At 42.8% G+C, this 26,562-nt stretch overlaps 1 protein-coding gene across 3 annotated transcripts in view; it reads right to left on the minus strand.

The window, feature by feature from the left end:
* The window catches only part of LOC115630493, a 96,851-nt gene that overhangs the window by 58,311 nt on the left and 11,978 nt on the right, over positions 1-26,562 (minus strand). For 2 of the 3 annotated variants that reach the window (XM_030527080.1, XM_030527081.1), the window contains exons 7-10: positions 19,099-26,373; positions 17,349-17,657; positions 15,482-17,290; positions 15,324-15,416 (exon numbers count right to left, since the gene is read on the minus strand). In XM_030527080.1, the coding sequence (XP_030382940.1) occupies positions 15,324-15,416; positions 15,482-17,290; positions 17,349-17,657; positions 19,099-26,373 (9,486 nt within the window). Of the gene's footprint in view, positions 1-11,138; positions 11,937-15,323; positions 15,417-15,481; positions 17,291-17,348; positions 17,658-19,098; positions 26,374-26,562 lie in introns of all 3 variants that reach the window. The other variant, XM_030527079.1, reaches the window with a different exon arrangement.

A 26,562-nucleotide genomic window follows, 5' to 3' on the forward strand; every position in this document is an offset into this window, starting at 1 on the left:
TTTTTCGGTTGTCATATATGATGTTGTCGTTTCATAACCCAGAGTAGAACCTGTGGACTCCACTGAACTGCTTTCTTCAGTGGGGCCTGTTTTGTAAGGTTGTGTAGTTGTTTCCGTAGAGTAAGGTGTTGAAATCTTAGCAAGAGGTGTGAAAATGGTTCCCTCAGAGTGTTTTCGTTCAGTCACATATGATGTTGTCGTTTCATAACTCAGAGTAGAACCTGTGGACTCCACTGAACTACTTTCTGCAGTGGGGCCCGTTTTGTAAGGTTGTGTAGTTGTTTCCCCAGAAGAGGTGGTTGAAGTGTTAGCGATAGGTATGAAGGTTGTTCCTTCGGAGTGTGTTCTTTCAGTAGGAGTAGTTCCAGTTTCTTGTTCAGTCATCTGTTCTGCAGTTGAAGGGAAACTCTCCCGATCAGTTGGTCTTCTTTCGAATGAAATCGTAGTAGTTTCTTCAGATAATGTTGCTGGAAGTTTTGTATCCTTCAAATAGGTTGGAGTAGTTCCTTCAGAAGAAGATTTTTCAGTCGATTTTTCGGTTGTCCCATATGATGTTGTCGTTTCATAACTCAGAGTAGAACCTGTGGACTCCACTGAACTGCTTTCTCCAGTGGGGCCCGTTTTGTAAGGTTGTGTAGTTGTTTCCGTAGAGTAAGGTGTTGAAATCTTAGCAAGAGGTGTGAAAGTGGTTCCCTCAGAATGTTTTCGTTCAGTCACATATGATGTTGTCGTTTCATAACTCAGAGTAGAACCTGTGGACTCCACTGAACTGCTTTCTTCAGTGGGACCCGTTTTAAAAGGTTGTGTAGTTGTTTCCCCAGAAGAGGTTGTTGAAATGTTAGCAATAGGTATGAAGGTTGTTCCTTCGGAATGTGTTCTTTCAGTAGGAGTAGTTCCAGTTTCTTGTTCAGTCGTCTGTTCTGCAGTTGAAGGGAAACTCTCCCGATCAGTTGGTTTTATTTCTAACGAAATCGTAGTAGTTTCTTCAGATAATGTTGTTGGAAGTTTTGTGTCCTTCAAATAGATTGGAGCAGTTCCTTCAGAAAAAGATTTTTCAGTCGATATTTCGGTTTTCACATATGATGTTGTCGTTTCATAACTCAGAGTAGAACCTATGGACTCCACTGAACTGCTTTGTTCAGTGGGGCCCGTTTTGTAAGGTTGTGTAGTTGTTTCCGTAGAGTAAGGTGTTGAAATCTTAGCAAGAGGTGTGAAAGTGGTTCCCTCAGAGTGTTTTCGTTCAGTAGGCATTGTTTGTGTTTCCTGTCTGGTCGTTTGTTCAGTAGTTGAAAGCGAACTATCCCGGTCAGTTGGTCTTGTTTCGAACGAAATCGTTGAAGTTTCTTCAGATAATGTTGTTGGACGTTTTGTGTCCTTCAAATAGGTCGGAGTGGTTCCTTCAGCAGAATATTTTTCAGTCGATTCGGTTGTCACATATGATGTTGTCGTTTCATAACTCAGAGTAGAACCTGTGGACTCCACTGATCTACTTTCTTCAGTGGGGCCCGTTTTGTAGAATTGTGTAGTTGTTTCCGTAGAGTAAGGTGTTGAAATCTTAGCAAGAGGTGTGAAAGTGGTTCCCTCAGAGTGTTTTCGTTCAGTAGGCATTGTTTGTGTTTCCTGTCTAGTCGTTTGTTCAGTAGTTGAAAGGGAACTATCCCGGTCAGTTGGTCTTGTTTCGAACGAAATGGTAGAAGTTTCTTCAGATAATGTTGTTGGACGTTTTGTGTCCTTCAAATAGGTCGGAGAAGTTCCTTCAGCAGAATATTTTTCAGTCGATTCGGTTGTCACATGTGATGTTGTCGTTTCATAACTCAGAGTAGAACCTGTGGACTCCACTGAACTGCTTTGTGCAGTGGGGTCCGTTTTGTAAGGTTGTGTAGTTGTTTCCCCAGAAGAGGTTCTTGAAGTGTTAGCAATAGGTATGAAGGTTGTTCCTTCGGAATGTGTTCTTTCAGTAGGAGTAGTTCCAGTTTCTTGTTCAGTCGTCTGTTCTGCAGTTGAAGGGAAACTCTCCCGATCAGTTGGTCTTGTTTCGAATGAAATCATAGTAGTTTCTTCAGATAATGTTGTTGGACGTTTTGTGTCCTTCAAATAGGTCGGAGTAGTTCCTTCAGCAGAATATTTTTCAGTCGATTCGGTGGTCATATGTGGTGTTGTCGTTTCATAACTCAGAGTAGAACCTGTGGACTCCACTGAACTGCTTTCTGCAGTGGGGCCCGTTTTGTAAGGTGGTGTAGTTGTTTCCCCAGAAGAGGTTGTTGAAGTGTTAGCGATAGGTATGAAGGTTGTTCCTTCGGAGTGTGTTCTTTCAGTAGGAGTAGTTCCAGTTTCTTGTTCAGTCGTCTGTTCTGCAGTTGAAGGGAAACTCTCCCGATCAGTTGGTTTTATTTCTAACGAAATCGTAGTAGTTTCTTCAGATAATGTTGTTGGAAGTTTTGTGTCCTTCAAATAGGTTGGAGTAGTTCTTTCAGAAGAAGATTTTTCAGTCGATTTTTCGGTTGTCACATATGATGTTGTCGTTTCATAACCCAGAGTAGAACCTATGGGCTCCACGGAACTGCTTTGTGCAGTGGGGCCTGTTTTGTAAGGTTGTGTAGTTGTTTCCCCAGAAGAGGTTGTTGAAGTGTTAGCGATAGGTATGGACGTTGTTCCTTCGGAGTGTGTTCTTTCAGTAGGAGTAGTTCCAGTTTCTTGTTCAGTCGTCTGTTCTGCAGTTGAAGGGAAACTCTCCCGATCAGTTGGTTTTATTTCTATTGAAATCGTAGTAGTTTCTTCAGATAATGTTGTTGGAAGTTTTGTGTCCTTCAAATAGGTTGGAGTAGTTCCTTCAGAAGAAGATTTTTCAGTCGATTTTTCGGTTGTCATATGTGATGTTGTCGTTTCATAACTCATAGTAGAACCTATGGGCTCCACGGAACTGCTTTGTGCAGTGGGGCCCGTTTTGTAAGGTGGTGTAGTTGTTTCCCCAGAAGAGGTTGTTGAAGTGTTAGCGATAGGTATGAAGGTTGTTCCTTCGGAGTGTGTTCTTTCAGTAGGAGTAGTTCCAGTTTCTTGTTCAGTCGTCTGTTCTGCAGTTGAAGGGAAACTCTCCCGATCAGTTGGTCTTGTTTCCAATGACATCGTAGTAGTTTCTTCAGATAATGATGTTGGAAGTTTTGTGTCCTTCAAATAGGTTGGAGTAGTTCTTTCAGAAGAAGATTTTTCAGTCGATTTTTCGGTTGTCACATATGATGTTGTCGTTTCATAACTAAGGGTAGAACCTGTTGACTCCACTGAACTACTTTGTTCAGTGTGGCCTGTTTTGTAAGGTTGTGTAGCTGTTTCCCTAGAGTAAGGTGTTGAAATCTTAGCAAGAGGTGTGGAAGTGGTTCCCTCAGAGTGTTTTCTTTCAGTAGACATAGTTTGTGTTTCTTGTCTAGTTGTTTGTTCAGTTGATGATAGGGAACTCTCCCGATCAGTTGGTCTTGTTTCGAATGAAATCGTAGTAGTTTCTTCAGATAATGTTGTTGGAAGTTTTGTGTCCTTCAAATAGGTTGGAGTAGTTCCTTCAGAAGAAGATTTTTCAGTCGATTTTTCGGTTGTCACATATGATGTTGTCGTTTCATAACTCAGAGTAGAACCTGTTGACTCCACTGAACTACTTTCTGCAGTGGGGCCCTTTGTGTAAGGTTGTGTGGTTGTTTCCCCAGAAGAGGTTGTTGAAGTGTTTGCAATTGGTATGAAGGTTGTTCCTTCGGAGTGTGTTCTTTCAGTAGGAGTAGTTCCAGTTTCTTGTTCAGTCGTCTGTTCTGCAGTTGAAGGGAAACTCTCCCGATCAGTTGGTTTTATTTCTATTGAAATCGTAGTAGTTTCTTCAGATAATGTTGTTGGAAGTTTTGTGTCCTTCAAATAGGTTGGAGTAGTTCCTTCAGAAGAAGATTTTTCAGTCGATTTTTCGGTTGTCATATGTGATGTTGTCGTTTCATAACTCATAGTAGAACCTATGGGCTCCACGGAACTGCTTTGTGCAGTGGGGCCCGTTTTGTAAGGTTGTGTAGTTGTTTCCGTAGAGTACGGTGTTGAAATCTTAGCAAGAGGTGTGAAAGTGGTTCCCTCAGAGTGTTTTCGTTCAGTAGGCATTGTTTGTGTTTCCTGTCTGGTCGTTTGTTCAGTAGTTGAAAGGGAACTATCCCGGTCAGTTGGTCTTGTTTCGAACGAAATCGTAGAAGTTTCTTCAGATAATGTTGTTGGAAGTTTTGTGTCCTTCAAATAGGTCGGAGTAGTTCCTTCAGCAGAATATTTTTCAGTCGATTCGGTGGTCATATGTGGTGTTGTCGTTTCATAACTCAGAGTAGAACCTGTGGACTCCACTGAACTGCTTTCTGCATTGGGGCCCGTTTTGTAAGGTTGTGTAGTTGTTTCCCCAGAAGAGGTTGTTGAAGTGTTAGCGATAGGTATGGACGTTGTTCCTTCGGAGTGTGTTCTTTCAGTAGGAGTAGTTCCAGTTTCTTGTTCAGTCGTCTGTTCTGCAGTTGAAGGGAAACTCTCCCGATCAGTTGGTTTTATTTCTATTGAAATCGTAGTAGTTTCTTCAGATAATGTTGTTGGAAGTTTTGTGTCCTTCAAATAGGTTGGAGTAGTTCCTTCAGAAGAAGATTTTTCAGTCGATTTTTCGGTTGTCATATGTGATGTTGTCGTTTCATAACTCATAGTAGAACCTATGGGCTCAACGGAACTGCTTTGTGCAGTGGGGCCCGTTTTGTAAGGTTGTGTAGTTGTTTCCGTAGAGTAAGGTGTTGAAATCTTAGCAAGAGGTGTGAAAGTGGTTCCCTCAGAGTGTTTTCGATCAGTAGACATAGTATGTGTTTCCTGTCTGGTCGTTTGTTCAGTTGATGATAGGGAACTCTCCCGATCAGTTGGTCTTGTTTCGAGTGAAATCGTAGTAGTTTCTTCAGATAATGTTGGTGGAAGTTTTGTGTCCTTCAAATAGGTTGGAGTAGTTCCTTCAGAAGAAGATTTTTCAGTCGATTTTTCGGTTGTCATATATGATGTTGTCGTTTCATAACTCAGAGTAGAACCTGTTGACTCCACTGAACTACTTTCTGCAGTGGGGCCCGTTGTGTAAGGTTGTGTGGTTGTTTCCCCAGAAGAGGTTGTTGAAGTGTTTGCAATTGGTATGAAGGTTGTTCCTTCGGAGTGTGTTCTTTCAGTAGGAGTAGTTCCAGTTTCTTGTTCAGTCGTCTGTTCTGCAGTTGAAGGGAAACTCTCCCGATCAGTTGGTTTTATTTCTATTGAAATCGTAGTAGTTTCTTCAGATAATGATGTTGGAAGTTTTGTGTCCTTCAAATATGTTGGAGTAGTTCCTTCAGAAGAAGATTTTTCAGTCGATTTTTCGGTTGTCACATATGATGTTGTCGTTTCATAGCTCAGAGTAGAACCTGTTGACTCCAATGAACTACTTTGTTCAGTAGGGCCTGTTTTGTAAGGTTGTGTAGTTGTTTCCCTAGAGTAAGGTGTTGAAATCTTAGGAAGAGGTGTGAAAGTGGTTCCCTCAGAGTGTTTTCTTTCAGTAGACATAGTTTGTGTTTCTTGTCTAGTTGTTTGTTCAGTTGATGATAGGGAACTCTCCCGATCAGTTGGTCTTGTTTCGAAAGAAATCGTAGTAGATTCTTCAGATAATGTTGGTGGAAGTTTTGTGTCCTTCAAATAGGTTGGAGTAGTTCCTTCAGAAGAAGATTTTTCAGTCGATTTTTCGGTTGTCACATATGATGTTGTCGTTTCATAACTAAGGGTAGAACCTGTTGACTCCACTGAACTACTTTGTTCAGTGGGGCCTGTTTTGTAAGGTTGTGTAGTTGTTTCCCTAGAGTAAGGTGTTGAAATCTTAGCAGGAGGTGTGGAAGTGGTTCCCTCAGAGTGTTTTCTTTCAGTAGACATAGTTTGTGTTTCTTGTCTAGTTGTTTGTTCAGTTGATGATAGGGAACTCTCCCGATCAGTTGGTCTTGTTTCGAATGAAATCGTAGTAGTTTCTTCAGATAATGTTGTTGGAAGTTTTGTGTCCTTCAAATAGGTCGGGGTAGTTCCTTCAGCAGAATATTTTTCAGTCGATTCGGTGGTTATATGTGGTGTTGTCGTTTCATAACTCAGAGTAGAACCTGTTGACTCCACTGAACTACTTTCTGCAGTGGGGCCCTTTGTGTAAGGTTGTGTGGTTGTTTCCCCAGAAGAGGTTGTTGAAGTGTTTGCAATTGGTATGAAGGTTGTTCCTTCGGAGTGTGTTCTTTCAGTAGGAGTAGTTCCAGTTTCTTGTTCAGTCGTCTGTTCTGCAGTTGAAGGGAAACTCTCCCGATCAGTTGGTTTTATTTCTATTGAAATCGTAGTAGTTTCTTCAGATAATGTTGTTGGAAGTTTTGTGTCCTTCAAATAGGTTGGAGTAGTTCCTTCAGAAGAAGATTTTTCAGTCGATTTTTCGGTTGTCGTATGTGATGTTGTCGTTTCATAACTCATAGTAGAACCTATGGGCTCCACGGAACTGCTTTGTGCAGTGGGGCCCGTTTTGTAAGGTTGTGTAGTTGTTTCCGTAGAGTAAGGTGTTGAAATCTTAGCAAGAGGTGTGAAAGTGGTTCCCTCAGAGTGTTTTCGTTCAGTAGGCATTGTTTGTGTTTCCTGTCTGGTCGTTTGTTCAGTAGTTGAAAGGGAACTATCCCGGTCAGTTGGTCTTGTTTCGAACGAAATCGTAGAAGTTTCTTCAGATAATGTTGTTGGAAGTTTTGTGTCCTTCAAATAGGTCGGAGTAGTTCCTTCAGCAGAATATTTTTCAGTCGATTCGGTGGTTATATGTGGTGTTGTCGTTTCATAACTCAGAGTAGAACCTGTGGACTCCACTGAACTGCTTTCTGCAGTGGGGCCCGTTTTGTAAGGTTGTGTAGTTGTTTCCCCAGAAGAGGTTGTTGAAGTGTTAGCGATAGGTATGAAGGTTGTTCCTTCGGAGTGTGTTCTTTCAGTAGGAGTAGTTCCAGTTTCTTGTTCAGTCGTCTGTTCTGCAGTTGAAGGGAAACTCTCCCGATCAGTTGGTTTTATTTCTATTGAAATCGTAGTAGTTTCTTCAGATAATGTTGTTGGAAGTTTTGTGTCCTTCAAATAGGTTGGAGTAGTTCCTTCAGAAGAAGATTTTTCAGTCGATTTTTCGGTTGTCACATATGATGTTGTCGTTTCATAACTCAGAGTAGAACCTGTGGACTCCACTGAACTGCTTTCTGCAGTGGGGCCCGTTTTGTAAGGTTGTGTAGTTGTTTCCGTAGAGTAAGGTGTTGAAATCTTAGCAAGAGGTGTGAAAGTGGTTCCCGCAGAGTGTTTTCTTTCAGTAGATATAGTTTGTGTTTCTTGTCTAGTTGTTTGTTCAGTAGTTGAAAGGGAACTCTCCCGATCAGTTGGTCTTGTTTCGAAGGAAATCGTAGTAGTTTCTTCAGATAATGTTGTTGGAAGTTTTGTGTCCTTCAAATAGGTCGGGGTAGTTCCTTCAGCAAAATATTTTTTAGTCGATTTTTCGGTTGTCACATGTGATGTTGTCGTTTCATATCTAAGGGTAGAACCGGTTGACTCCACTGAACTACTTTGTTCAGTGGGGCCCGTTTTGTAAGGTTGTGTAGTTGTTTCCGTAGAGTAAGGTGTTGAAATGTTAGCAAGAGGTATGAAGGTTGTTCCTTCAGAGTGTTTTCTTTCGGGATGAGTAGTTCCAGTTTCTTGTTCAGTTGTCTGTTCAGTTATTGAAGGGAAACTGTCCCGATCAGTTGGTTTTGTTTCTAACGAAATCGTAGTAGTTTCTTCAGATAATGTTGTTGGAAGTTTTGTGTCCTTCAAATAGGTTGGAGTAGTTCTTTCAGAAGAAGATTTTTCAGTCGATTTTTCGGTTGTCATATGTGATGTTGTCGTTTCATAACTCATAGTAGAACCTATGGGCTCCACGGAACTGCTTTGTGCAGTGGGGCCCTTTGTGTAAGGTTGTGTGGTTGTTTCCCCAGAAGAGGTTGTTGAAGTGTTTGCAATTGGTATGAAGGTTGTTCCTTCGGAGTGTGTTCTTTCAGTAGGAGTAGTTCCAGTTTCTTGTTCAGTCGTCTGTTCTGCAGTTGAAGGGAAACTCTCCCGATCAGTTGGTTTTATTTCTATTGAAATCGTAGTAGTTTCTTCAGATAATGTTGTTGGACGTTTTGTGTCCTTCAAATAGGTCGGAGTAGTTCCTTCAGCAGAATATTTTTCAGTCGATTCGGTGGTCATATGTGGTGTTGTCGTTTCATAACTCAGAGTAGAACCTGTGGACTCCACTGAACTGCTTTCTGCAGTGGGGCCCGTTTTGTAAGGTGGTGTAGTTGTTTCCCCAGAAGAGGTTGTTGAAGTGTTAGCGATAGGTATGAAGGTTGTTCCTTCGGAGTGTGTTCTTTCAGTAGGAGTAGTTCCAGTTTCTTGTTCAGTCGTCTGTTCTGCAGTTGAAGGGAAACTCTCCCGATCAGTTGGTCTTGTTTCCAATGACATCGTAGTAGTTTCTTCAGATAATGATGTTGGAAGTTTTGTGTCCTTCAAATAGGTTGGAGTAGTTCTTTCAGAAGAAGATTTTTCAGTCGATTTTTCGGTTGTCACATATGATGTTGTCGTTTCATAACTCAGAGTAGAACCTGTGGACTCCACTGAACTGCTTTCTGCAGTGGGGCCCGTTTTGTAAGGTTGTGTAGTTGTTTCCGTAGAGTAAGGTGTTGAAATCTTAGCAAGAGGTGTGAAAGTGGTTCCCTCAGAGTGTTTTCTTTCAGTAGACATAGTTTGTGTTTCTTGTCTAGTTGTTTGTTCAGTAGTTGAAAGGGAACTCTCCCGATCAGTTGGTCTTGTTTCGAAGGAAATCGTAGTAGTGTCTTCAGATAATGTTGTTGGAAGTTTTGTGTCCTTCAAATAGGTCGGGGTAGTTCCTTCAGCAGAATATTTTTTAGTCGATTTTTCGGTTGTCACATGTGATGTTGTCGTTTCATATCTAAGGGTAGAACCGGTTGACTCCACTGAACTACTTTGTTCAGTGGGGCCCGTTTTGTAAGGTTGTGTAGTTGTTTCCGTAGAGTAAGGTGTTGAAATGTTAGCAAGAGGTATGAAGGTTGTTCCTTCAGAGTGTTTTCTTTCAGGATGAGTAGTTCCAGTTTCTTGTTCAGTTGTCTGTTCAGTTATTGAAGGGAAACTCTCCCGATCAGTTGGTTTTGTTTCTAACGAAATCGTAGTAGTTTCTTTAGATAATGCTGTTGGAAGTTCTGTTTGCATAGGAGTAGTTCCTTCGAAAGAATATTTTTCAGTGGGTTTTGTTGGTTCTGGTTGCAGTGTTGGTTGGTCGGTTGTCTCGTGTGAGGTTTTCATTTGGTGGGCCGTTGGTAGGGAAGTGGTTTTTTCAGAGTATGTTATTTCAGTTGGAATAGTGTGTTCTTCCTGTGTAAGCGTTTTTTTAGTGGTTGGAATGAAAATATTATGTTCAGTAGTGATACTTTCAATTGAAAGTGTAGTAGATTCTTCAGGTAGTGTGGTTGAACGATTTATATTTGGCAATGTGGATGCAGTAGTTGGTTCAGAAGATTCTGTTTCCGTCGAAGTTGTGGGTAATGTTTGTTCTTTTACCCCAAATGAAATTGTTGGTTCAGAAGAAACTTTTTCAGTTTCAATTGTTGTGGTTTCTTGTGTTGTTGGTGGTTGGTTTGGGATTCGTGTTGTAGGAGTAGTCAATTGCAAATTTTTGTCGTTCGTTGTGTGGAATGGTACCGATGAAGTTTTTATATCATTTGGCAAAAAGGTGCTAGCAACCATTAATTGTTTTGTAGTCTTATATGTTTCTGTTGTGCTATCGTACGATTCAGTTATTTCGCTTTCAGCTTCTATATCCGTGTAACGGGTGCGCATTTCTGTTTGATTTCCTATATGCATTATGGTATACCTAATGGTGGTTGCGTCTGTCGTAGTCTGTAAATGTTCCGTCGTAGCATTAAGTGTTTTATCGGTTGGAATACAACTTTTAGAGTCCTGAGAACATATGCATGTTTTAACGACATGCGCTACTGTTTGACATTTTATTGCGCCGGCGCAAACTGTTTGGCAAGGATCGAAACATTGTCCCCACGAGCCGCATTGGTGTGCTTCGTTGCAATCTTCGTCTGTAGTACAGTTGCCACCTGGCTTTGCTGCTCGATTTATTGTGTTAAGTTTAATTTTTTGGAGTGGAGTGTTTTGTACATATTTTAAATAAAAAAGTAAAATGTTAAAATATTTACAATACAAAATTAAAAGGTGTATAGCTACAATCAAAAGGTAAGTGAACTATATATACAGGGGAACCTCTATATTCACTTTAAAAACAATTGAATAACTTAATAAAGGCTTTAAATGTCAGATAAATACTTTAGATATTCAGAAATGTTGTACTATCTGTTAGAAGGTTAAGTAAATCAAATTAGGAACTTCTAAACAATTAGTTAGCTACGTATTTGGTTTATATTGGTTTTACAATTAGTATTAGATCTATGTACCGCTTGTTTAGAATCATCAGTTAGAAAAATCATAGTTTTTAGGAGACACATAATTAAAAATTATTAATATCACTGTGAGCATGAGCGTGTGTGAATGTTTAGAAGAGTTTGCTTGTAATTGTGGCTGTATGTTACTGTTGTATTCCCATGGCGACGAACGATCTGCGATCGTCGTCTTTTGGGGTTCAATTTTTGCCTGCGCTTTGGTTTTAGCGTTGTGCTAGTATTGTGAAGCGTTGTCTGGCAGTGGGGTTACATTCGATGGGCGAATATTTTGTTTTTTTTTTTTAAATTGGATTTGATGCTAATCTTTCAAGAAATATAATTCAGAAAAATTGCTATATACCATAAGGAAAGCGAAAGCTTTATAGTTAAATTCTCTGTTCTATATACATTTACTTTAGATTCTATGAAACAGATTGACTTTGCGAATTCATTTGGATATGCTTTCGTCAATATATTTCGTCAGGTAAATTTAAGTGCAAGGGAAAGACATAAAGAGCTAGCACTAGCAAGAGTGTGTGAGAGAGGGAAACAGAGATACACGAGACAGAAACATATAGGTAGTACTTTCACTTGAGAGCTGTGAGAGAGAGTACGTTTGTTGTTTACCTTTTTGACATCCATATTTGGCATCGGCTATAAATCCAGGTGGGCAGAATTTACATATCGGCTTGTGATCCTCTACAATGCATGGCGAGTTGGCTGCACATGTAGCAAACTTGCACGGATCAACACATTGGTAATTGCGGCATGCTAGCCCAGCTGGACAACCGGCATCACGCAAACATATTGAAATTGAAGGCTGACAGTCGCGCATACATATACAGACAGGCTTATGATCTTGAACCTCGCACGATTTGTTTTCGGCACAAATTGGTGCCCGTCCTAAAGGCACTATGCACGGGTTACGGCATTTGCCATCCGTGCAGGCCATGTTCGAGGCACAGTCGTCATCCCTATAGCATTCACGTTTATCTGGCGCACAGGTCAGCTCGCCGTATTCATTAACAATAAAACCAGATTTGCAAATGCAAACTGGCTGATGGCGTCTTGTCTCACATTTCTTGTTACTCTCACAAATAAACAAGGGATTGTTGCATGGGTCTGTGCATTGGCCATATTGGCCACACTGCAATGTCTCTGGGCATTCGACATCACTAGAGCATGTTATTTGTTGATTTGTTTTGGCATCACTATCTTCTGGAATGCATTTTGGATCCGGCTTGCATTCAACTTCTGGTCGGCCAATGTGACAGCTAGGGCAGGAGCAACGCGGCCGATGCAGCACAGTTTTGCACAGTGCATTAACGCCGCACGCGCCACGCATTGTGCAAGGATCGCTGCAGTGTCCTTGAAGGCATGATTTTTCACTGGGACAATCCGTATCTGAGTAGCATTGTTCGGTGTCTATAACGTAACGGGTTGGTTCATTGGTAACATACAGCAGCGAAGAACGAGAGAGAGAGATAGACAGGTTTTGGTTGTTTATATGTTAATCTTTGGGTGCATTGAACTAGTCAGTGGCATATACGGTATGGTACTTTAAGATAAATATGTATTTGATTCGTTGAAATACATAAGAATGGGAGTGCGATTGAAATCGTCCAAGGTTGGAGCTTGACAGATATAAGAAGTTTGTCAGAAAGTAAGGTTTTTAGGTAGCACCGGCAACAGACAGTGTCAACACAAAGATGGGACTCAATGTGGGAAGCGCAGGTAAAACTTATAACTATACATTTTCAAATAAAAATAAAAACTTAATCGAGAAACTGCAAATTCAGGGCGGGTTGGTTGTTTTTGTTGTTGTTTGTTTATCTTTAGATCTGAGTGTTTGTGTTTATTGGGTTTTCAATCAGTTGTCAGTGGGATTTTTGTGGCTTTGGACTTATTGTTTCGTGGTAGGATTTTGTGCATATGTAGGTTTGTTAAAGTAGTAGAAAATTTGAACGGGGGGATTTAAACGGGTTGTGAATAAAAGGGTGCAAAAGAAAGATAAAAATAAAAACTAAACAAAACTTACGAAAATAATATAATCAAATTGATTGGGACATGTTTGTAAGATTAGGTCAACTAGGATAGTTAGTGTTTTATATAGAAATGTGGCAAAATTTGAATTTATTCTTTTGATAATGTTAACAAAAATTAACATTGTAGAACTGTGAAGGGAACATCTCACATTGCTTCAGGTATTATTTATAAGTATGAAAATGTTTTTAATAACACCTAAATTTGAATTATTTTTGTTTTGGTATGAATTTGATAAATTGTCATTGAACGCGAGTTCATAAGATGAAACAAACGGGTGGGCGAGCAGAAGTAGCGGAAAGAGCGAGTGAGAAATAATTACAATCTTCGATGAATTACCAATTACTTTGATTATTTAAATACAAATATGCATATAGAGAAAGAGAGAATTGCTTATTATTTGCCCTATAAATGGCATTTTGTTTATGGACTCATCTGCCAATGACTTCGTAGTTTTAATGCAAATTTGAGCTGTTTATTTTGTTTAAGTAATGGTAAAAATTACACGACATCCAACACATGCGCTCTGCCCTCACAAGAGACACGTTATTGGCGAGTGAATGGGTGAGTGGGTGAGAAAGACTAAGAAGGATAGAATGTAGAAGCTAGAGATTTGAAAATTGAAATGTTGTTGTGGTGGGTACAAGTTTTGACTAAAGCGAAAGTAATAGCAAAGGCTTAAAATATGAAAATATAATAGGTGAAAATCCTTTTATACTTGTAAGTACAATTTTGAAAAGTACGTTAGACGTAGATAATTTTTGTTATAGAATATAAGTGTCTTTACTTTTCGGGGTTATTTATAATTCACAAATTTTAAATTTCGTTTGTATTTACAGTTGTTTTGTGTTAGTGGTAGGACAGTCGCTATGGCGCTATGGTTTTTGTATACGCATATACATATGTAAATATTCACATATACGAATTTTGTATGTACAACTTAAAGACTATTCAAAATTACCAAAAAATATTTGCAGTGTTAGTCAAATTTAGTTACGTTTTAAACTTTTTGTTTTTAAAATAAAGTTTTCTTTTGTACAGAAATGATTTTCAACCAATAGACGAGCTTAAGTGGGGTAGGAACTGCCAGAGCTTAATCTTTATGAAGGAACTTTTTACAATTTATTGACTAAGTGGCTTTGATATTTGTTATATGGTAAAATTTGCTTAAAGGATGTATTGGAAAGTAGTAGTTGTTGTTGTTGATGTTTGAGTTTTTAAAATTGTCTATACATAGTTTTAATGATTCTTATATAGGGTGTTCTCTCTTCATTTCATTGTTTTTGTTTTTTAAGCATATGTGAACCACGTGTGAGAATTGTCCCGTCCACAGCTCCCAATCTGAGATTTTATTTATTAAGTAAATTCAAGGATAATTTTAACAATAGATAAATTTTAATATTTTTCATTTAACGAGAGAGCAAAAGGAACGACAGAGCGGTAGGGGAGCAGCATAGTGGATATCAACGGTGGTTCAAATGGTGGGCTAAGTGGAGTCAAAGGATGGGATTTGAGCATGGGGTTTGATGATGTTTGGCAAGATGGGTGTGTTTTGGGTTATTGAGTTTTTTTTTTAGCGTTGTACTAAGTGTTGTTTATTACAGGTACAGACAATGTGCACTTTTTGTTGTTGATATTGTAAAAATACCAATAAGTTATTTAAAATCATAATTATTGGCAATATTTCGCTATCGCGGCATTTAAAATTAAAGTAAAATAAAGTAGACCCTGAATTTATTTATGATTTAATTTGTATACTGATCTGTGCGTTTGTGGTTTTGATAAACGTATTGATGCCGGAAAACTAAAAGTTTTGACGATGTACGACTTGTTAATTAAAGCCAATTGCGTGAAACTATAGAGCTTTATGTGTTTTAAATATATTTCATGAATGAATCCTAAATGCATTGTAATGATATGAATGCGCAAAAGCTTTAAAGCTTTGTGAGACTACAAATATTTTCTTTGAAGCTAAAAGTTTTTTTAAATGCTAAATTTAATTTTAGTATCGCAGTTAGAATTTTCCTTAAGGTCTAAGCTTATGTTGGCCTAAATTTAAAATGCATTTATTAAATTATTAATAAAATAAAAATGAAGCCCAGATTGGGAAACCGCGATAGCGACAACAACTTTCCTCGAATTCCCATATGCGTATGTGGGTATTGTAAACAACAAAACAAAAATTGTAACTTACAATCTAAAAGTAAAACAAATTAATTGCAAAAAAATTGTGCTAATAATAACATTTTTGGTTTCTCTAAGGAACTGAAATGCGTTTAGAATTGTGTACGTGTGTGTGGGATAATGATACCACTTGGCATTGTTCTTCACTTCAAACATGTGTATATGTTGCTGTTAATACTTATTTATATTAATAGTCTTGGCATTATGAACACACACTACACTGAAAACGAAGTTATACAAATTTGTTTACGGGACAGCTTCAACAGCTGGTGATTATTTGGCAACAAATTAGTTAAATTAGCTGGTTTAATAGTAAAAAACAACTGAAACTATTTCATCGAACCAAAAATTATGACAACAAAATTAATTTGGTTTACTAACAGACCAGTTATAAAATTATTGATAATATTAACGATAACTGATTACTAGAAAAAACGCAGTACTCAAAATAATATTTTGTATATATGTTAAACTGTTGGAAAAATAATGGTTAATTAAATTAGCCATATATTTTCAGATATGGAACCGTATACTGAAGGTAAGCTGTAGGTACTCCAAACAATTAATTGATCTTTGGGAACTTACCCTGTTGACAAACATATTCATAGCCTTGACGCACGCAATTGCCCGATTCACAGCCATAAGCCCGACAGTCCTCTTGCGGTGGAGTCAAATAACCTTTAAAAGTATAGAAATGATCAGCACTGATAATGAATTCTTAAAATAACTTGAATTGGGCTTACATTCAACATAGGCATCACCATTGGGGAAGTCTTCGGGACAGTAGCATTGTGCTTCGTTGTTTTCTAATACTCGGCAGGCTGCCTTCAAGCCACAAGGCTGTTCATGACATGCGTTCACTTGCTGTCCACCACATACGCAGCCCTTATGGGCATCACCCATGCAGCCGTCCATACAGGCACATTCATAGCCACCTGGTAATTCAATGCATTTGGAGTTCACGCCGCAGGGATTTGTGGCACAGCCTCCATTCAGGGGATGGCACTCCGTAACTGGATTTCCGAAGAAGTCTGGCGGACATGAGCATTGTGCCTTGCGATTTACAACGCGGCACTGCGCATTGGTGCCACAGGCACCGAATTCAAGGCATGGATTGCGACACTTACCAGCATCGCACCGTTTGTTGGACTCGCAGTCCGCATCTTGGCGGCATTCAAATTGCACACATTCCTTGCTTGGCTCACCCTCGTAGCCGTCGGGGCAATAGCACAGCATACGATGATCTGACACTGTGCAGAGAGCATTGCGTCCGCACGATTTTTCGTCAGAGCAGGGATCAGCACACTTGCCTTGCAGGCAGCTCTGATCAGCGGCGCAGTCATTGTTCGATTTGCAGCCTGCGATGCAAGCACCACGTTCACATAATTGACCTAGTGGACACTGTCGATTGGGTCCACACTTGTTGCGGCATTTTCCACGAGAGCACAACTGGCCACAGGCGCAGTCATCGGTGCGTGCGCACTTCGGCGCACAGTAGGTGGAAGATTCGTCACATTCGCAACCGTTATGGCAGCGTTCAGGTGGCAGCTGGCAACCGGATAGACCATCGCCAATGAAGTTGCCTGGACATTGACACTGAACGCCGTGGTTTATAACCCAACAATCGGCACACTGGCCGCATTGACCAGGCGTATCACATGGATTCTTGCATTTCTTATTCACGCAGGCCTCATCGTTTGCACAACTCAAGTCATTGCGGCATCCTATTTGGCAGACGCGATTCTCGCAAATTTGGCCCTGTGCACAGGCGTTGTCCGTGTTGCAGACTGTACGGCAAGTGCCACGCATGCAACGCTCATCTGCCAAGCAGTTCTGGTCATTGCGGCATTTGCCCTGGCAACTGCCGGCATAGCACAACTGATTCGTCTGGCAGTCCTCGTTCTGGCTGCAAGCAGTGCGTGGTGTTTTGCAAGATATATCTGCATTGCCGTCTAGTCCATCAGGACAACGGCATTGCTTCCGATGATTGATGACTTCGCAGATAGCATTAGTGCCGCAGGCCGTAGCATCAGCACAAGGATTCACACACTGCTGATTTATACAGTCCATGTGGGTGGGACAGCCCTGATTTGACCGGCAGCCTGGAATGCAGGAGAGACCTAAGCATATCTCGCTGGAACCACATTCATTGTCGTTCCGACAAAGCGGCTTGCAGACTCCCTGCTGACATCGCTCATTGGTAAGGCAGCCAGCATCATCGGCGCAAAGTGGACGGCAGACTGATTCAAAACAGGCTAGCCCATTGGCACAGTCACGATTTTCATAACATTCCAGTGGTGGGGCACGTACGCAACCAACCTGGGCTGTTGGATTGGGTACCATATTCTCCAGGCAGCTGCAGCTAGCGCGATGATTGGACACCGAGCAAGCAGCATTGGGTCCGCAAGGACTTTCCAAGCACGGATTTATACATTTATCGTTCCGGCAAGATTCAGAGCCACTACAGTCATCATCTACATGACAGCCGTAAACACATTTGTTGTGCAGGCAAACATGACCCAGGAAACAGTCATTGTCCACGCGGCAAGTCACTTAAAATGAAAGAAACCAATAATATTTCTTCAATGCTAAGTAATGTTGAATACTTACACATGCAAGTTCCTCGCAAACACTTCTCATTAGAGGCGCACTGCAGATCGTTCTGACATATCGGCAGACACATTGAGTCCTGACATGTATAGCCTGGCCCGCACACTCCGTCACAAGCAACAGGTACGCGGACACATTCTTTGATAGCATCGCCGGTGAAGCCCTCGGGACAGTGGCATTGTTTGACATGACTAAATATTTGACACTGCGCATTCAAGCCACAAGCTTGTGGTTGTTGGCACGGATCGAAGCATTGACCACCTTGGCATACTTCTGAGGAGCCACATTCAGTATCCAAAACACAAGCAGCTATATAGTGAAGCGAAATAAATCGGATTAATAAAATGAAAACTTATTGTTCTTATTTTATTGGCAGACAACGGTCTGTGTAGTTTCATGCCACCAGGGCAACTTTTAGAGCACGGTCATGGTCAAGTTCTTAAGGCCCCATCCACAGTGCAGCTTTATCGAAGTATTCTTTGTGTATTATGTATTCAATATGCTCGTGCACACGTACACTGTTTGGCCCATGCTTAGCATGCTGGATATGTTTTATAAATTATAATAATACTTATAAAATGGAAAGAAAACGTGTGTTTGAATGTATGGAGGATGCCAGTGCTCACCAGGCGCACATTCAGCATTCACATATAGTGCTTGATTCAATCATGCTGCACTGTTTATGATGTTCGTCATGTGTACCAGTATAGGTCTTGCTTGGATATTGTCCTAGGTTTTTTAATATGGGTGAAGCACTGATAACCCAGTTATCTAAATAAACTTGTATGTAACTTCTCTTTGTATGTGTGCAATAATTACTCGATAGATTAAGAATAAACATTTGCAGACCCCTCAATATCCCGTTTATGAAATAACGAATAATGAACGCCTATTCATTCTTTCACGTAACTATACAAATTCATTTAATTATCCTGTACCCAAAGGGTGAGTGGAATAATAATTTGGTAGTACAAAGTAATACTTGGTCGGTATGATGAGATAAGTCGATGTCAGGCCCTCTGATCATCTGCATGACGACCTGAAGAACTTAAAATACTTATTCCAAGCAGGAAAGAAGCTGGCGCAGCGACAAAAAATAAATCAATTTGTATTTTTTGGATATAGAAGAACCTGGAAGCAACGTTGTTGTGTCTAGTTTTTATACTTTCTGAAATCCGTGAGCTCAGGGAGATGGACAAACGAACAAAGCTATTTCCTCTCATCTCACCATACTGATCAAGAATATATATAATTTGTTGGGTCTGTTACGACTTCTTCTGTGTGTTATATAGATATTACCAAACTGAACTATTATTCCCGATTACCCTTTTGGTGGAGGTCCTAAAAATGTTATTGTATAGTTTTATGCCGCCACTAACGAAAGAGGCGTATTCTGTAATTTATCAGTTGTTTAATATGTTAAAAAATCAGTCTCTTTTAACATAGCGTGATTTGGGTTGCAAATTATTAGATGTGGCATTTACGGTTCCTTCATTAAATTTAGTTCAGAAAGGATTTTCTACAGGTACCACTTTGTTAAAACCAGTTCAAAGTTAGCGTTAGTCTTGAGCTTTCGGCTCCTGTATGAGTGTGTTTTGTTGTAAGTTCCTACACAGTTAGCCAGTTACATGTTTTGTTTCTGTTTCTCTTCTATTGTTGTTGGTGGTAGTAGTGGTATTAGTCTGGTAGTAAGTATACGTTTTTCAGAAGTGCCGATAGGCCTGCTTGTGGATCGACTGTTAGTACTTACGTTTACACACACTATCCGAGCAGTAGGTATTAGTCGGGCAGTCACTTGTCACCTGACAAGGCACTGGCAATGGCTTGCAGCCGACAGCCCGATCAGCGGGGTTGCCTTCGTAGCCATTGCGACATGCACAGTGCGCAACGTGGCCCTTAGGAACACATTCCGCATTTAAGCCACATTTAACCTGTGCACAAACATCATGACATTTAGGTGTACCATTTGTTTTTGTGCACTCAGCATGCGGGGGACAGTCATCGTGAGTTTCACATTCTACTGAAGTTCGACAGCCCTCATTGTAGGGATCACCGACAAGACCGGGTGGACAATTACATTTAAACGAGCCCCGGGAATTGCGACAACGAGCTCCAGGACCACACGGTGCGTCCTTGCAAAAATCGATTACGTCGCAGCGAATACGTGGGTCACCTGTAAATCCAGGCTGGCAGTGACACACCTGTTTATGGTGCTCGGTGGTGCAAAGTGCATTTTCTCCACACGGCTGTCCAATAAGACAGGCTATCTTGCACATATTATTATCACACGTCTTATCATTGGAGCAATCATCATCGGTGCTACATTCTATTTTACGGCATCCGGACCGTGCGTCGCCAAAGAATCCTTCTTTGCAGGAGCAATCCGGAGAATGAGATCGTGCAACGCACTCTGCATTTCGCCCGCAAGCTGCGCGTCCCAGGCACACGTTTTCACAACGCGCACGTCCGTAGGCATCTTGTATGCAGGTTTCATCCATTTCACAATCGCTGTCTGTTCTACACAGCAACTCCTTTGTGCAAATGTTATTTAAACAGAACTGGAATTCAGGGCAAGTACTGTTGGTTTTGCATGTAAGTTGGCACACTCCCTGTATGCACAGCTGATCGGAGATGCAATCTCGATTGCTACTACAGAGTGGACTACAAATTCCATTGGTGCAAATGCTTCCTTGTGCACATTGCCCATCCTTTTGACAGTACTGCAATTGAACGCAGCCTTGCTTAGCATCTCCAGTAGTTCCCGATTCGCAAGTACATAATCCGATATGATTTTGAACTGAGCAACGTGCCTGAGCGCCGCAAGCATTTGGTAGCGAGCAGGGATCTATACATTTGGCATCGAGGCAGGCCTTGTCGCTGGAACAATCATCATTGTCCACGCATTCAATGTGCGTGCATTCAACGGAAGGATCACCACGGGAGTTAGGTGGGCATGTGCAGACAGCGGTATGGGACTGAGCCACACAGTTCGAGTTGCGGCCGCACGCGTTAGGTTCCTCACAGGGATTGCGACAGCGTGAGTTTTGACAACTGGCAGTTGAAGGGCAATCAGAGTCAGTTAGACATTCATTGGGATCGCGGCAACCTGACTGTACGGGATCTCCAATTAATCCCTCGGGACACTGACAGTTGAAGCTGCCAGGTAAATTGTTGCAAAAAGCTGTACTGTGGCAGGGCTGAGACATGCATTCGTTTACATCCTCGCATGCGCCATTGAGAAGCTGGTATCCTTCGTAGCAGGTGCATACGGCCTTGTGATCCATTGCATTGCAATTTCCCTTGCCGCAGTTCACGAGATCACAGGGCTGGATGCAACGATTCGTTTCTGTGTCGCAGGCGTGATCACTGGAACAGTCCACATGATCTATGCATTCTACCTTGAAGCAACCGACGCCTGTATCATTAGGATCACCTAAAAAGCCTGCTGGACAGTTGCACACCGATTGGTGTGCTTCCGATTGGCAAAGGGCATTTGGGCCGCAAACTGTCTTCAGACACGGATCTGTGCATTTGTCTTGGAAGCAGACTAGGTTATTGGCACAATCGTCGCTCTTATAGCATTCCTTCGGTTTTGTACAGCCCTGGTTTGTGTAACCATCACCGACAGTTCCCTCGGGACAAATGCATCTATAGGAGCCAGGTATATTTTCACATCGTGCACTTGCATGGCAGGGTTTCTCCGTGCATTCATCAATGTCGGAACAACCAAATGGTGTTCCAATAAAACCAGTGGCACATTTACATTTCCCCGTTAAGCAAAGCTCCGTTGGTGGGCAGTCGGCGTCTGAGTCGCACCCTGGCTGGCATGTTCTATCACCATTGCAAATTTCGCCAGCCAGGCAATTGTTGCTGGTGTAGCAAACTTTACGACATACATTCTGGTAGCAGCGCTCTCCAATTGCACACACCGATGTCTTGGTGCATGGAAGATTGCATTGATTAGCAATGCACATGTGACCGTTGGGGCATTGATTAGTGGCCAAACAAGGTGCAGGCACACGGACGCAACCTTGATCGGGTGTTGGGTTACCTTCAAATCCTTCGGGGCAACTGCACTGACTTCGATGCTGCTCAATCTTGCATAGAGCATTTGGGCCGCAAATGTTGCCGGCCTGACAGGGATTAAGGCATTTGTTGTTGATGCAGGACTCGTCGCCCTTGCAGTCTTTGTTGCTACGACAACCAATCGAGCAGTGACTGTCCAGACATGCCAGTCCGGTAGCGCATTGACTGTGATCGAGGCAGGCGACGACGCAGACATTACCAATGCACTTTTCGCCACCGGAACAATCCTGAGAATTTCGACAAGCCACGCGACACTGTCCATTTAAACAGACTTCACCGCCGCAATCTATATCAGTAAGACATTTGGATGGTGTGCGAGTGCAGCCCTCTTTAGCTGACTCTGAAATCGGTTGGAAGCGCAGTGGACAGCTGCATACGGGCTTTCGATTAACTACCTTGCAATCGGCATTCTCACCGCAAGCATTGTCGCAAGGATTAAGACAACGTCCACCTGCGCAAATAGTATTAGCTGGACAATCTGCGTCACCATTGGGACATTGGCCATCTGGACGGCAGCCCGTTGTCGTAGGCTCTCCTACAAAATGTTCCGGACACTTGCATATGGGTCCGGCTGGTGTGACCTCGCAAATGGCTGTATGATGACAAGTGCCAGCGGCGCAGCCTCCAACCTTGGTGCATTCCACCTCGGGAATGGGATTGCCTTTATATCCAGGTGGACATTGGCAAACGGCACGATGCCCTTCAGCCAAACAAATAGCATTTTCACCGCAGGATTCCTCGTCACATACGTCATAGCAAGTGTGCGTCATTCGATTGCACATTTGGCTAGGCTCACAGTCGTGATTGTAAACACAAGGTACACTCTGGCAGCCATTGAATGGATCGTAAGGATCGCCAGCAAAAGGACCAGGAGGGCATTGACATTGTGCTTGATGATTGTTGGTGATGCAAACAGCTCGTGGACCGCACTTGACACTCTCACAGGCTGGACGACAGGATAGGGATTTTGTAGATTCATCTTTGATGCAGGCTTCGGACTCTGGACACTCGGCGTTAGAACTACATTGATGCTTTTGTACTGGTTGGCATCCATTTCGATCGTTAGGATTACCAACGAAACCGTTAAGGCAATCGCAGCGTCCCTGATGATTGCGTGCAACACAAATTGAGTTTGCAGGGCAGGTGAATTCGTCGCATATGGAGATGCATTTAAGTACGCCGACAACGTCGGGCCGACACGCAAAGTTGCTGGGACAGTTTTCATCGTTGGTACAGTCAGGCAATGATGGTTTTTCGCAAGCAGAAGATACAGGATTCCATACAAAGCTCTCAGCACAATTACAAATGGCATGTCCATCCTGATCAATTTTACACAGCTCGTTTGTACCGCAAACGACATTGGAGCATAGATTGATGCACTGACGTGTTCCTTCTGCACCAATGGCTTGGCAAACAAAACCTTTTTCACATTCCGAATCTGATTTACATGTGTCATGTATTTCTGGAACTTTTCGCTCCGGTTGGCAGCCCACTTGAAGATTACTCGGATTGCCAAAGTATCCATCAGCGCAAATGCATGACGATCTGTGATCGTTGGCAACACAAAGTGCATTGGGACCGCACTGTATTTTGGAGCATGCATCGACGCATTTTCGAAGGCCTTTTCCGAGCTGAAAGCAAATTTCCGAGTGCTTGCAGCTGGCATCATTTTCGCATTGTCCACGAATGGTACAGCCCTGGTTAAGATCATGTGGATCACCTTGGTAGCCGAGGGGGCATAGACATTTTCCAGCATCGCAAATTGCTCTTGGTCCACAGGCAGTCTTGGAGCAAAGATTTCTGCATTTTCCCTCATCACAGCTGTACCCATCTGGGCATTCAACACGCTCATTACATTGGCATTTGTTGGGATCTTCACAGAAGCTTCTATCGATGGGCTGGCAACTGCTATAAGGGTTGCCTGCGTAGCCGGATAAACATAGACATTCAAATCCTCCATCCGTGTTAAGACATGCTGCGTTAAGTCCACATGGCTTACTGGCGCACTCATCCACATCGTGACAGCCCACATACGGGTTGCCGCTGAAACCTTGCGGACAAATGCAAGTAATGCGATTTCCTTCCGATCGGCATTCAGCGTTGGATCCGCAGCTGTTGGGTGCGCACACATTTTTGCTCTGCGCTCCGCAGCCTTCGTACGGATTACCTGAGGTACCTAGGTTGCATGCGCAATGGCTCTGTCCAAAACCATACTCACAATGTGCGTTTTCGCCACAAGCGGGAGAGCATTTTGCATACTCGATGGGTGGCATGCACAACAGATCGGGATTACCCACAAAGTTTGGTTCGCAAACGCATTTGCCACTGCCCTTATCGCAAGTAGCGCCAATGCCGCAAACGATGCCATCACAACGTTCCTTGCAACGTCCATTGATACAGATCTGCCGTTCATTGCATGACCTTGAAGCACTGCATTGATCTGTGGTGCAATTGCCGCCCGGGAAAGGGTTGCCCAAGTAGCCCTGCGGGCACTTGCAAGTAGGTCCATCGCTTGTGGGGATGCAGAGAGCTCCTTCACCGCAAATAATGTCCTTGCACTGCGAAACGCATTCTCCTTGTGGATCTTTTACAAAGCCAATACGACAGCGACACCAGCCTGCATGCTGTTCAGTTTCGCAATAAGCATTTGAGCCGCACAGGAGACTGGAACAAGGACTGAGACATGTGCCTTCTATGCAAGCCAAATTGCTGGCACAATCTTCATTGGTAATACACTTGCTTTTCGGTTCTCCAGATTCCAAAATGCAACCGCTTTTGTAGGCATCACCCGTAAAACCTTTCGGGCAAACACACTGATAACCGCCCTTCTTATTAACACAATATGCACCATAAGCACAGGGCAAGTGGGCACACTCATCCTCATCTGTGCAGCCCATTAAAGGATCGCCTTTAAATCCTGCCTCACACATGCACTGTGGTGGATCAGAAGGTGTACATTTGGCATTAATTCCGCATGGGAAACGTTCGCAGGGACTTTTGCATTTGTTGTTGTCGTACGGATCCAAGAAAAATGGTGGCGGACATACACATTCTCCAGGCTGTATACATTTCTCATTTGTGGCGCATTCCTTATCTGCGGCGCATTTTCGTTGAGCCGGAGCACATAGTCCATGATACGCATCACCATTGTAACCTTCAGGGCAGACGCACTCAAAACCACCCAGGTTGTTAATGCATTGGGCGCCATAAGCGCAAATTTGTGCACCTCGCTCTACGCATTCGTCCACGTCTACGCAACTTCCATCGGGCTGCGTCTTGTAGCCCTTGGGACAAGCACAGTAGCTAACGCCACCTGCAATGGATATGCATTCGGCACCAATGGGGCATTTCTCACCGTTGGAGCAACCCGCCAGTACGCAGGTATTGCCTACTAGCTTGTAGGGTGACTGACATTGACACTCGGGTGTGTTACAAATCTCGCACATCACGAAGGGATTTCCGTTATAGCCCTGAGCGCAGCGGCACTCATAACTGCCAGGCAAATTCTTGCATAGTGCATTAAGTCCACAGGCAGGTTTGGTACGCTGTGCCGAACACTCATCAATATCCTGACACAGCCCATTTTGCTCATTTCGCTCATATCCTTGACGGCAGATACAAACACTGTTGCCATTGAATGAATCCTGAACACAAATCTCTCCTAAAGCGCAAGGATTGGCGTCAGAGCAGCCGATAGTCTTTGATGTGGCACAGCCGTCACGATAGGCATCGCCAGTTGCACCACTTGGACATTGACACAAATATCCTCCTGCAGTATTGGTGCATATGGCATTAGTTGCACAAGGGTTGGCCTTGCACTCATCGATGTCATTGCAGCCACCTGGAAGCATCGGGTTACCTGTATAGCCCTGAGCACACAAGCACTGTGCCTCTCCATTGGCCAGCATGCATTGTGCATGCGCTCCACAATCTTTGGCTTCGCAGGGATGTCGACAATCGTTTCCTATATTTGGTTCCGGGCATAGACAGCGCTTAGTATTGTCACATATAGCATTTCCAGGGCACTGTTCGCTAGTGTTGCAACTGACAATGGGCACACAACGCAAGCTGGGATCTGGATCGGGTATTGTGTTTTCAGGACACCGACATGTATAGCCTCCATTCATGTTGACACATTCGGCACCGATGCCACACTTATTGCTCACATGGCACTCGTCTACATCGATACACTTGCTAAATGGGTCGCCAGAAAAGCCCGGGGGGCACGCGCATTTAAAGCTGCCCGGCGTATTGGTGCAGGTAGCATTTACGCCACAGCTGCCAAAAGATCCGTGCACTGTATCACATTCATCAATGTCCATGCATCCGGCGGCCACATCGCTGGGATTGTACGTCCAGCCATCATCGCAAACACAATATGCCTCGTTGTTATCCGGCTTACAGTACGCATGATCACCACAGCGTACATCCTCGCAAGGTTCTTTGCAGGCAATGCGCGGAGGAGTGCCCACGTAGCCGGCCTCGCAGTCGCAGCGATAGGAGCCCGGCGTATTTATGCACTGAGCATGAGGGCCGCAGGCATCGGCATGAGTGCGACACTCATCGATGTCGACACAGCTTGATCCAATGGGCTCGAATCCATCCAGGCAGAAGCATTGACTTTCTATGCATTCGGCGTTATTGGTACAATCGAAGTTGGTGCGACACAGAATGTTGACATCCACCTGTTCGCAGGCTACCTTGGGATCTGGTTTGCCGTCATAGCCCTGTGGGCATTTGCAATTGTATCCGGGTGCAGCATTTTCGCATATGGCATATTGGCCGCAAGGTTTCTCCAAGGCAGCACACTCGTCGATGTCTACACAACCGCGGAATGGATCACCGGTGTAGTCAGGTTTGCATGTGCAAACGAAACTACCAATTGTGTCCGTACAAACGGCATTCTCCCCGCAAGGATTATCCTGGCACTCGTTGATATCTGTTTTTGCCGTTTCGATTGCGTCGCGGTGCAGAGGAATTTACGTAGTAGGCAGGGCGTAAATTGTGGAAGCAAACGGGTGCATGTTTAAGGGTGTAGTTGTTGTTGTTGGATGCAAATTTTGTTTGGATTAAATATAGTTAAATCAATTTAATTAGTAATTACGTAACAAACAGTATATAGGTGTGG

Source organism: Scaptodrosophila lebanonensis, unplaced genomic scaffold (genome assembly GCF_003285725.1).
Source record: "Scaptodrosophila lebanonensis strain 11010-0011.00,11010-0021.00 unplaced genomic scaffold, SlebRS2 tig00001410-arrow-pilon, whole genome shotgun sequence".
NCBI classification, from domain to species: domain Eukaryota; kingdom Metazoa; phylum Arthropoda; class Insecta; order Diptera; family Drosophilidae; genus Scaptodrosophila; species Scaptodrosophila lebanonensis.